At 32.3% G+C, this 13,474-nt stretch overlaps 1 protein-coding gene across 5 annotated transcripts; it reads right to left on the bottom strand.

Annotated features, from left to right (window-relative positions):
* Positions 1-287: 287 nt before the first annotated feature.
* Positions 288-12,180, bottom strand: LOC119610267 (beta-glucuronidase). 5 transcript variants are annotated; one of them, XM_037965406.1, is made up of 10 exons: positions 12,135-12,180; positions 4,486-4,892; positions 4,113-4,425; positions 3,687-4,051; positions 3,438-3,610; positions 1,517-1,660; positions 1,370-1,454; positions 1,120-1,296; positions 921-1,059; positions 288-827 (listed from the first exon to the last, which is right to left on the bottom strand). In XM_037965406.1, the coding sequence occupies exons 1-10, from the start codon at positions 12,178-12,180 to the stop codon at positions 628-630; spliced, it is 2,049 nt and encodes a 682-aa protein (XP_037821334.1). In that variant the 3' UTR covers positions 288-627. The 5 variants fall into 5 exon arrangements, with proteins under 5 accessions (XP_037821334.1, XP_037821336.1, XP_037821337.1 ...); XM_037965408.1 differs by lacking the exon at positions 12,135-12,180 and adding an exon at positions 11,635-11,749 and having other exon boundaries at positions 309-827; XM_037965409.1 differs by lacking the exon at positions 12,135-12,180 and adding an exon at positions 8,963-9,149 and having other exon boundaries at positions 309-827; positions 4,486-4,838.
* Positions 12,181-13,474: the final 1,294 nt, after the last annotated feature.

The following is a 13,474-nucleotide window of genomic DNA, read 5'->3' as shown; positions in this document are numbered from 1 at the left end:
CCATAGTCGAATACAGCACTCTAAATTGATAATTTAACCCTTGTTGGGCTGATCGGGTTTTCATTTGTCAGGTTAACTTTCTCAAGCTTAATATAGCAAGTAAAGGTGCTCTTCATTGTCAATTATCACCGAGTGATCTTTTACCCATATAATGCAGATCTTACCACAATATAAATATTTAGTTATGGCTCTCCATACGTACAAGCTATTTAAAATTGGCTCATATATATCATATTTTTAAGAATTTCATCAACTTAATAAACAAAAAATAAAATCTACAGACAAAATTTCGAAATTTTTTTTCTAATCCAATCAATTTTTATTTCAACATTTGTTAAACTTAGTAAATCTAATAAAAAGCGCAAATATTTTTTTAAATTGTACAATTCAATATAAAAAATAGTTTATTCACTAAAATTTTTACTATTTTCTATACATATACACAAATACATACACATACATAAAAACATTATACATTTACTTACATTAATTATAAATAAATTAAAAAATACTGTCATAAAAAAATATGACATCTTAAACTGTAAAAAAAAGCATACAAAATGCAGTGGAAAGTTCAAGAGAGTTAGAGAGCAACGAAAAATGTTAATAATGACTTTGTAGAATTTATTATAAATCGGCTTCATCATGTTTACCCATACGTGAAGAGCTGACATCTGTTATGTAGGTGAAGAGATCTTCGGGGAAATTGCATTGATCCATTTCACGACCCAAGGCAAAGTAGCGTTTACGCAAGAGATGAGCAACAGCTTTTGGCTGGCGGTTGCGGGTGAAGACACCTTTTTTATTACCGCCCACACGGGTAACAGCTGGAATAGAATGTTGAGGTTAATTTTTGAAATATTTTATTAGCAGGATAAGAGAATTAAGTAAATTATATTTTTTTATATATAAATATTTACTTTGAGCTGTTTTAAAATCAGCAAAATTCCATACAAATTCACCAATAAACCATGTTTTCTTTCGTAAAGTATCGAAAGCTTTAAAGTGTTGAGAGAATAATTGAGATTGATAATCCTCGGACCAAACATAGGATGGTAACTATAAGAGACAAATACATTTTATTCAAAACTTTATAAAAAAGTAAGAGAAAACACTTACTATATGCAAACCCTCCACAGTATCCGAACCATATTCCGACATAATAACCGGTTTATTATGACGTTTATTCCATGTTGTAGCCTCATCAATAACACGTTTCGTTATCATATCCAAACGTCCAGGATTACTATACCAACCATTGTAACGATTAAAACTAATTATATCTAAATATTTGGCCTAGAAATTTTACAGTTAAATAATTAGTTTAGTTAAAATTTTTATTAAACAATTGATGTAAAATTATACTAACAGCCTTATCATCTTGTGAGGGTACAGCTATGGCAGCTGTCACCGGTCTAGTAGGATCTAATTCACGGGTATAGTTTGCCACGTATCTTTAAATTGAAGAACATAATATTAGATTGGTAAATATATTATGAGAATTTCTGAAACTTACTGAAAATATGAACCGGCATTTAATTGATTTGTACGAGGTTCATTGGCTATGGACCACATCACTACACTAGGATGATTACGATCTCTGTGTATTAATTGTTCCATGGCTGATTTGTGCTTATCTAATAATTCTTGTTTGAAATTTCTGAAAATAATTTAAAATAGATCAATCTATATTAAGAAATATTTGTAATCTTTGACCGTAATCGATAAACTCAAGATCCACTGGAACCTAATGGAAAATAATAAAGGGATCTTGAATTGTGTCACTTTGAAGTTTTCAATTATCCGATAGTTGGTGTCTTAGTTTTAAATTTTAGTGAATTACATCTAAACTTATTATTTAAGAAATCTCCAGCCAGCTGGTTTTTAATAGGATAACTCTCTATTTGTAAAGTCCTTTAGTCCAAAGTTGGTCTTAAATAGGGCCAGTTGGTTTTAAATAGGAAATCTCTCTAAAGCATATCACACATGCTTGGATCCCGATTTCAACAAACATACGGACCGATGGGTACCGTAAAATCGAGTGCGTTATCTTATAGGGTCGAGAAAGTAAAATGTAAAAATGACAAACGGAATGACAAACTTATGGCTACTCACGAGGTGAAGCTAAATCCTGGAGAAGGTAAGCCGAAATCTCAAATCTACAAAAAAAAAAGAAGGTTGTTCACACCGATATCTCTGTTAAGTCCAGTTGTAAAGACATTCGAGGCTCTAAATCAATATTCATATCCGGCCGTTTGTTGAGCTCAGAAATCAAGGAGGTATACAAACTCTCACTGATGCTTTTCAATATGTATTTATCTTGTTTAGATTTCTGAACACCCTACAGATGTCTGTTTGCTGTCGTATGCAGATGATATATCGTTTGTCAACATCGACGACATAAGTTCCAATATCACTAATATTTGGCGTCCATAATAAACTTTTTATAGGAACGCAAACTAAGTTTATCTACTTCAAAATGTCACTTTTCATCTCTTGGACCAAAGAAATAACGGCGCTTCGTCTAAGCTCGAATTATCCACACGATTCAAAACCCGAAAATCTTAGAGGTAGCATTCGACAGCCTCCTTCACCAAAAGTTTCGTAACCGAAACAAGGTTCTTAAAGCTCTAGTTGGCAACTCTTGGGGCATGGGCAAAGCGAGATTGTAACGAGGTATAAGGCAATCATCTCATTCCTCTATGATACTGAATGACGAGGTTTACAAACAGCCCAGAATAAAGCATTCCGAATCGCAACTGGATGTTTTAAGATAACGAACGAAGATCATCCACATGAGGAGAGCAGATACCTTTCGTTCAGACAACATAATGTGTTGTTGACTTGACAGTTCCTGTAGCTATCTGCGCACTAACCATAACCTCAATTAGATTCTAGACACATACGAATGGACATTTTACGCTTTCGACATCCATGATATCGTACTATCGGATATAGAGAGACTGTCAGGCGCTCGAAAAACTTTGCATGGGTCTCTGAAGCCATTAATCGCTGCAGATGCAACATAGTCCTATATAAACAACTCTGCGATCTTAAATAGTGAAAGACAACTTCCCAGCCATTCAAGAAAAATACTAGAGCAATTTAGAAACGGTTGGTGCATCTTCTTCAAACCAATTGTTCCTGGCACTTTCAACCATTATCGCGTCTGTCATCAAAGTCCTAACGACACGATGCATTGAATCTATTGTCCTATTCGGTTCACAATATTCACATGGAAAATACTAAGTATGTCGAATTCATGTTCTCTATGCCATCAGATGGCTTTAGTAAACTGTGGAATGGTAATAGGACAGATATACATCTGCACTAACTTAAAAATGTTTGATAAAGATGGTCTTGTTCAGTTAGTTATCGAGATCTATGTCCTATTCTAACAAAATGCATCTAATTTTTTTCAATAATAATAAACTTACTCTGTATCAACACTAGGACATTCGTCAATAATCATTATGCCATTTTCATCGGCAAATTGCATAGACTCCTCCGAGTAGGGATAATGAGATGTACGATATGCATTGGCGCCAATCCATTTCAGCAAATTGAAATCACGAGTCATTAAGGCTAAATCCAAACCCTTGCCACGTATCTAAAAGATAACAAAAGGTAAATCCAATATAACAAACAATTTCCAATAACTTGAAATCTCCACAACAACAACTTACATCCGAATCTTCATGTCTACCAAAACCACGGAAATAAACCGGACGATTATTAATCATAAAGGTGGTATTATTCCAACTCAAAGTTCTAACACCCACACGCAAACGATAAACATCGAGTAGAACATTGTCGGTGCCATGTAAAAATACTTCCATTTGATATAGATAACCCGGTTCGGGATGCATTAAATATGGCCACCAGGGCATAACTTTTTGTAGTTCTAAGACACCTTTCAAGTCTGAATTAGAGGTTTCATTCGCCACAATAACTCCCTCCTTATTGCGTAATTGCACACGAACATATAAATTGCTGGCGGCTTCATTAGCTGACACACCATTTGTATTCACCTTATAGTAGACAAAGCCAACTGAAATTTAAAGTTTAATTTAAAAAAAAATTTATTTATTTTATTAGTTGCAAATACCGACCTGTATTATCTTTTGTTAAGTCGGTGGTAACTTCAATCTCTTCGATAAATGTTAAGGGTGTGGTATATAAATGCACAGAACGGTGTATACCGGCATAATTGAAAAAATCAAATGAATATTGTTGTATTATGGCAACACCATCATCTCTTGATATCTCTGTAATTTTACCCTGAGGCACAGTGGTTTGTATTAAGGCATTATCACACATAACTGTTATGCGATTCTCTTCGCCATATTTTAATTTATTTGTTATTTCGGCTTCAAAAGGTAAATGACCCATTTCATGTCTCACCACCATTTCACCATTGACATACTAAAATCAAGCAATTTATTTAAATGATATTAAAGTCTAGTTTTCATCTTCCAAACTCACCACAAAAGCTTCGTAGTGAACACTACCAAATCGCAGCCAAACTCTTTGCTGATTGGACCAAGACTTTGGCACAAAGAATTTTCGATCATACCATACGGTTCCCACATGATCTCGCAACGCACTTTCGGTTGTGATATCATTGTAACTGGCAGGTACCGGCATGGGTATTGTTTCTTGTACACGACTCAAATCGTCTGTATACCATTTATCTCTGATACCCTGTGTGGGATTCGTTACATCCGATTTGACAAAATTCCAAATGCCATCTAAAGAGCGTACTTCTCGGGTTTCCGATTCGCGTGGATACAACATACCGACAGTTGGTGTGATTTCTTTATTCAATATTACCAGTGCTATGGCATAGTGTATACAAAATCCAATAACGCCCATGGCAATTAAAGACAGTGCTAGAATGGATCAAAAGAATAGGTTATTCAAGATTTGATTAATGAAGAGTAAACTTTGAGTATTTCAAATCTATAAGCATTAAGAATATTTAGAAACAAATTGTTTCAAAATCCTAAAAGAGCTTTATTTGAATTCATTTGAAAACCTTAATTTTTCAACCTATATCTATTAAGTCCAACATTGTGCCGTAGACCTATGGCGTTTTAACGAATTTTTATAAATAATGAAACAATTTTTCCAATTAATTATTTTGTTTTGTTTAATCTGAAATAGATTTGTTTTCAATATTTAATTATTTAAAAGCATCCCTGCAGGTTGAAAAGTGCCAATTACCAAACTTTTATAAGTTATATTGCTACATAGTGAACTTACTAATGGTTTCCTCTCTATAGACTTTTAAAGTTCTTAAAAATATATACGTGAAACATTTCCATAATGCCACTTCACTGACTACATGTAATGCTTACGGTAGCCAATTGATTTTATTTTCAAAAACCATTCAAAATAGGGTTGAAAAAATCGTTTAGTTCGGCAAACTGCTGGGATTTTTATCTATTTTAACTTATAGCTACGTGAGTATTCGTTTGAGCATTATAATTCCAATAATATAATTTTATCTTATCACTTATATTGATAATATGAAATTGAGTGTCATTGAACGTTTAAATTCTAAATATGGAACCTTAACTGAACAAAATTATTAGAATTTTGGTTCATGTTACAATAAATTACATTAACAGTTTCTCAAATTTTAAGAATTTCAGAGTATTGTTTTGTAAACTCTCCTCCCTATACCATTTTCTTAACTCTTAATCTATCCAATCTAACATTAATATTAAGATCTTATTTAAAGCTAAAAGAGAGGATGATGTTATTTGTTGGTAACAGTTTGGTTAATAATAAAATTCTTTTAAATAATGGATAATTCTTTAAAAATTTATTCAATTCAAAATAAATAGTAAATTATTTTTTTTAAACTAACTCTATTGTTTAGATGAATCATCGTTGAAGTGTTTCCATGTTCTACCTTTTTAATCATAATCATTTATCAAAAGTTTATAGAATAAATTTAGCATGAACATGAAATAGCTCTAAAAATCCTGATGAGACAATCATGTGACCGTTTGACCGACAACGTCGGTATCGGTATTTTAGCGGTATTGTTTTTTTCGGCTTATTTCGGTAAGGGTGTCTTAGGATTATCGGTATTTTGGCTTATTTCAGTATCAGTATTTTAGCGAACGGTATTCAGACTTATTTCGGTATCGGTATTCTAGCATTAATGATGGCTTAACGATAACGGTTGCCAACCTTGTCCAATACTCATTATGTTCTTGCGCGTTATTAATAGAAACCATGGGGCTATATTGATTTCCTTTTACAGGTTTTCGAGATTTCTTAGCCTTAAGTTTAAAATAACTCCGTTTTCGGCATATACAGCAACGCGAAATCACCTTTATTTATAAAATTTGTTATATAGTCTGAAAGTCGTATCTATTAACTTTAAATTAAGGGTTTAATCTCTGTTATATCTTATTTCTTTCTTGAAATATCATTATTTAAATTTCGAAAATATATATTTATTTTACGGCAAAGACTTCATCAAACAGATCTAAACAATTCAAAAACTATGTTAATAGGAAAAACCAAAAAATCGAAAAATCAGGGACCTTTCATACGGGAAGTTCTCTCTATTCGAGGGCTTTAGTATATTTTGTTGTCTAACTCTCTTTTACTTATGTATGTATGTGTGGGTTACGGTACATTCTCGAAGTGATTCGCGACTTTTAAAGAGTGTACAACTTCAGGTTACTCTTTCATGTCAAGATATTGCAGCGATACGGGTCTCATATCAGGACTTATTATTATATATTATTATTTTTACGTGATATATGTATTTGTCTAGAGGTTCGCTTCTTAAGGAATGAAGGGTTATACGGTTGCATATACAACTTTAAGGTCAAGTTGAATGGAAGTACGGTCGAGAAATTGAATAGTTAGTAGGTTAGGTTGACAGGATGTGATATACTACATCAGAACCTACTCCACTGTCGGGCCAATTAAGCGCTCATTTTCTTGGAAAATGTCTGTTGGCAGAAACAAAAAACCTTACATATGTATATAGTGATCTAGTAGGATATTAACGTCCGATGTTAAAACTCAGAAACTCACTCACGTCCTGCTCTTGTTAGGGTTATCCCATAGGATCTTTGTGGTTCTACCAACTGTTTCACTATTCCAAGTGGCCTTATGGGTTTTTCTAGCCCATATTTTTAATTTAGCTCTAGTTGCGTCGAAAGGTTTTGCGATCGTTAAGTTAACTACTTCGTGTTCATTTTAAAGTACATTCGGCCTTTCATTGCCAATTATTCTCGAGTGGACTGGTACCCATATGAGCTTTCTTACAGTTTAATGCGGTCTAAGATATAAGCTTATCATCGAATATCGTCCTAATTGCTTTTGGCTGTCAGTATGCTAATCTCTTTTGGAGGCATATTTGTTCTTATTCAATTTACGTATTCCGTTATTTCTTGGACTTCTTGATAGTTAGTAAGTATTTAAATAAAACAGCCGTTGTCTAGTCAAGGCGTGATATGGCCCTATACTTTCTAGCTCATGGGATCAAAAATTGAATCATTAAACAATCGAATGAGGGAGGAGAGAAGTACAGGACTGGCTGGAATATTGACGGAAGCATGCTACAGCTTTGAGAGACAATGGTGAACCTGAGAGGTGGCAGTATCTTAGAGTGCGGTCTTACGTTGACTGACGTCCATTCCAGGACTCCAGGAGCTTGAAAGTAAGAAGACTTGATGTGGATGGTCTTCTGAGACCGTCGAAAGACTTTTTGGGCAAATTTGCGTCACTCAGAAGTTATCGAAGATGATATCACCGTGATATATACGTGCTAGGGATAAGACAGCAGAGGAATTCCCTCCTTTTGCTGAGGAAAATGAGAAGCAAGAAAGCCGTTCGTTACAAAGCTTTCAGCAGATCTCGGTGGAGGAAACGCCGCCACCTGCATTAATTGTTGTTAAGAATCATTGTGAACATCATATGATCGTATGTTTCATATGACCCCCAAACAGTTATAGAAATTTACTAATTTTTTATTTTGGGTAGTAGAATCTAGTAGCACTCAATTGAAGACATTTTAATTCTATGTATTTCAGAAATTTCGAATTATATTTCAGTAATTTATAATTAAGTTTATATATAAATATCTAATTATAATTCAAATATTAAATTTAATAAGTAGAATGTATTGCATTTCAATCAAATTGTTCTCAAATATATCAATCATACTTACATTAAGATATTCATAGTTTAAAGAACATCAAGCGAAACGAAACGGAAAAGAAATATGAAACGGAACAATTGTTATTTATTTCGTTTTTTTTAATTGAATACAAAACGATGCAATAAGAATTAAACAGAAAATGGCAAAAAAAAACAACAAAAACAAAGAAAATAATATAAAAACAAAAGTAATCGGAACACATGCACATTTGTAATGTGCAAGAAGCGAATTTTATATACAAAAACAATAGAATAGAATAATCAAAACAAAAACTACACAATATTACGTCATTTTTAACGTTTCTTTAGATTTGTTATTTTATTTTCTTAATATTGTGAGAAAACGTGATTAAAATAAACATTTGCCGACATCTAGCCAGACAAACATCTTTCACAGAGTTTATATTACGTACGCAGTATTAAAGGGAGAACATCAAACGAAAAAGAATGAATATAAAAACAAAAATAACACAAACAGCTGACTTTTGAACACTTCTCTAAACGTCACACTTTTGAACAATATAAAATTTCATTTTGTTTTTAGTAAAATGTTGAAAAAAAAAAGAAAACAATTAAAAATTCTAAATATAATTAAAGCGAGTGATATCAACAAGTGAGTACAATTAGTTTTATTAGTCATAAAAAATAGGTATTGTAAAGTAAATTGTAAAAGTGATTTCATTTTGTTTAAACAAATTCCTTTTCTTTGCCATTTTATTAGTTTAATTCAAATTAATTTTATTATTATTATTTTGAATTTAGCACAAACATTTAAACAAACTACGTATTCCCATAATAATCCAACAACATGCCCAATTGACAAAAAAAATTGTTGATTTAATAATTTGTATTTATATTTTACTCTAACAACCGATTCACTGACTTCACGTCACCTCTAAAAAATGTAAACTGTTTGGCCCGACTTGACTGACTAAATATTATTTGCTCAATATACAAATAGCATTTTTTTTGGTAGGTATAACGGCGAATTCAACTCTTCATTTGTTTATCTATCGCATTATTTTGTATGAGCAACTTTATTATTTGTATTTATTTTATTTTTATCAGCTGAAAAAATATCTGATAAAAAAGCTTTCTTACAAACAGCTTTTATTTAAAGTTTGTCATCAGTGCTAGCTTTTTGTTGAAGAGAAAACTTTTTGCTTGATGAAAAAAGGAATATTTATAACTTTAATAAATAAACACAATTATAGCGATAACTACGCGTTATATGTATGTATGTATGTATGTATGTATGTAATATAAGGCAACGTTTCGAAAACATGACCTCAAATGCTCCTAAGACTAGATTTATTCCAAAAATTTTGCAATCTTTTTCACTTTACACTATGGTTCAAAAAGTGAAAACGGAAATGTACTTTATATGGGATTTATGACCAGCGAAAATTTTGCTTAATAATTTGTATACAGAAAATATTTGTGGTGAATTTTATCACGATATCAATGTGGGTTAATGAATTATTATATATACCCTTCAGTGAAGGGCCTTCACCTTCGTGAAAAGGGTATATATAACTTTGTCATTCCGTTTGCAATTTCTATAATATAATTTTCCGACTCTATAAAGTATATATACATATATATTCTGGATCCTTTTCTGAAAACTCCAAATATATTCGGGATCCAAATGCTTTCGAGAAGTTTCCTATTTAAAATCAGCAAAATTCGTCCATAAATAACGGAGATATGAGCAAAAATACAAGACAAACTCTGAAAATTTCTAAAAATTCGATATTCTTGGAAGTACAATTATTAAATATATGGATCTCGAAGATATGTAGGAACCAGAATCATTTTCTTATTTAGCAATGTCTGCACATTCATGTAAATGTTGTCGTAACATGTTGTAATTTTCAAGAAAACTTCAGCTCATTATTTCACCTAGCCACCATATAACCCTACACCTCAAATAGGGCTTTGGAGCTCATAAATATGGGAAATGTTCCAGTATGTGTATAAAAACCAGCATAACTTTGTTTTATATAAGACGGACCGCAATTGATCCTACCTCTATACAATGCTCATAAATGACTTAAAAAACGTTAATACCTGTACTGAAATTTATCAGAAACATGATACTTGAGATTTTATCGCCATTACCTTAACCCATGAAGGATTTAGACCAGTTTATAATGACGACGATGTCATAATACTTTTAAAGGGCAAGGATCCAAAAAAAATGCAGAAGGGCCAGGAAGGCCTTATATGACTGAATATGAAAACCCACCAAAAAAAAAGGAAAATTCGTGCTTATACTAAACCCCGGTTCTTAGACAGGAAGATATCAGCTGTAAAAGAGCTTAATTACACTAACATCAGACGTTGCCAATCGCAAACAGGAAACTTAAATTTAATGGGAACTGTGAGACAGATCGTAGTAAAGGTGAACATTAGAGTAACTCCTGCGTAAACCTGTTTTTACATAATACTCCTCCAGTGATATGCTCTGCATCTACACTTTCTATAAAGGGATAATGTTTAGGGACATTGAAATCCTATAGTATGCGGCCAACAAGACCATGACGTGAGGCCTTCTTAGAATGAGTGAGTCCTAGTTTAGTATATTGTTACATTTTCTTGTAGATACACAGAATTAAGGAGATAGGTTAGGTTAGGTTGATCGGAGGATGTAACTACATCAAATCCGAAGAAATACACCTAGGCCACTATCGGGCCTGTTGTGCGCTCCTTTTAATGGAAAATGTTTGTTGGTAATAATATAAAACCTTATATAGTATTCACTAAATGTATTATTGTGCGATGTTGAGGAACTAAGTCCTAAGAATTTTTCAATCAGTGTTGGTGAGGGATTTATATCCGAAATAATACACTCCCAAGATATTTGGATCTTATTTCGGCAATGGCAAAGAAAGTGCTCCAGAGTTTCACTCTTCTCTCTACATTCGTCTGAATCCTCACGTCCAATTTTGTATAGGTGAGCCCAAAAAAAAATGTAATGAACGGTTTAAGTCGAAAGCGGAGAGGACAGTGAAATTTTGGATCACTGTCTCTATCACTGCCAGGCTTTCGTAGAAATTATATCCAAATACATTGAGATCGATGTTATACCTAATATATGGTGTCCTCGGAAACACTAATTGGAAAATTGTAAGGTACTGCTTCCAGATAATTAGTTTATTAACATAATACGATAATCCCTTTAACATTTGATGTAATATATATATGTACATCTCCTTTCAATATACATATCTATCAACTAGTCCATTCCTTTGAAGTTTCTATGAATAAAAATTTAAAAACCCATCATCATTTGGGGGTTTGAATATAATGATAGGGATAAATACATCCTTTTCAGTTTTACAATTCTTGAATTAAACTTTAATTTGTCCAGATCAAGCGAGGATTTAAAAAGTTCATAAAAAAGTGGAGACATTAAAATTCTCTAATTAATAAACTTACAACTGTTTTATTAATAAAGTTTTTTATGTGGATTATTTTATTAATTAAAAAAAGCAAAATAAAAACAACTCAAACTTTAAGTAACTTTCTTAACACTGTCACTTTACTAACTGAAGTCGATGCAAGAAATGCTCAACGCTTTTAAAGTGTTTTCTTTCAAATGCTAAATACTCTAAATTATATAAAATGCAAATAAAGAACTCAACTAAGTGGAAGAAATTCATATTACTCCAGACATTCTTAAAGAAAAGCAGCCAAAAAAACAAACTTAATTAAAATGCAAAAAGTAGCAGGTTATGGGTGCGATTGACCCGTTTTCCGTCTATTGTTGTTATTGGCACGATTACACTTGTAAATGGGGAAAACATACATATTTGAATGGTTTACAATGCCAATAAACATTATTTTGTTAAGTAGCTGAAGATAGTAAAACTCTGCTGGAATTCCCGAAATAAAAAAGTTCTGTCAAGTTCTCTGGTATTAGCATAAACACTTCTTACCGTAAACTTCAAATTTATGACACGACAATTGCATTGAAAAACGCATTGTTACAACATTTATTCGAATAAATTTATTTATTTCGAATTGTACCGGAGATAAATACAATTCAAATAATAAATAGTTAATAAATAAAATAATTGATTTTATTTTTCGATTTTCACATTAATTTACTTTATAACGATAAAGAGCCGACCACTAAACTGATGTTTAAAATAATTTGAATAAATTCTTTGAGCTACAATTCTAATTATTTTGCTTTAATCTAAACTCTATGGAAATTTCTATCGCGTTTTACATGTTGCTTGTATACATCCTTTCAAATAAGTAAATGGGTAGAAATTACTTCATTAGAAGAATGCTTTTAAATTGATAATACTGTAGGGCATTGATTCAACACTTCTTTATAAACATTTTATATAGGAAATAATTCGGTATATTAGAACGCGCATTTGAAAACATAGCAACCGAGATATATTAACGCCTTCCCGATCATAACACTAGCTTTCAGGTGGACGTCCGTGCTATTACATAATGTAAATTTGTAGCATGTTTTCTGATTACCAAAAGATAAAGGGGACTTGGTAAGGTGAGAAGACACAGAACTAGACTATAGACAAGACTATAGACTAGACTATAGACAAGACTATAGACTAGACTATAGACAAGACTATAGACTAGACTATAGACTAGACTATAGACTAGACTATAGACTAGACTATAGACTAGACTATAGACTAGACTATAGACTAGACTATAGACTAGACTATAGACTAGACTATAGACTAGACTATAGACTAGACTATAGACTAGACTATAGACTAGACTATAGACTAGACTATAGACTAGACTATAGACTAGACTATAGACTAGACTATAGACTAGACTATAGACTAGACTATAGACTAGACTATAGACTAGACTATAGACTAGACTATAGACTAGACTATAGACTAGACTATAGACTAGACTATAGACTAGACTATAGACTAGACTATAGACTAGACTATAGACTAGACTATAGACTAGACTATAGACTAGACTATAGACTAGACTATAGACTAGACTATAGACTAGACTATAGACTAGACTATAGACTAGACTATAGACTAGACTATAGACTAGACTATAGACTAGACTATAGACTAGACTATAGACTAGACTATAGACTAGACTATAGACTAGACTATAGACTAGACTATAGACTAGACTATAGACTAGACTATAGACTAGACTATAGACTAGACTATAGACTAGACTATAGACTAGACTATAGACTAGACTATAGACTAGACTATAGACTAGACTATAGACTAGACTATAGACTAGACTATAGACTAGA

Source organism: Lucilia sericata, unplaced genomic scaffold (assembly GCF_015586225.1).
Source record: "Lucilia sericata isolate MDLA Ls3-8-SP2 unplaced genomic scaffold, ASM1558622v1 Contig001145F_arrow, whole genome shotgun sequence".
Classification (NCBI taxonomy): domain Eukaryota; kingdom Metazoa; phylum Arthropoda; class Insecta; order Diptera; family Calliphoridae; genus Lucilia; species Lucilia sericata.
The sequence above is the reverse complement of the archived record's forward strand: the minus strand, read 5'-3'. Positions and strand labels throughout refer to the sequence as shown.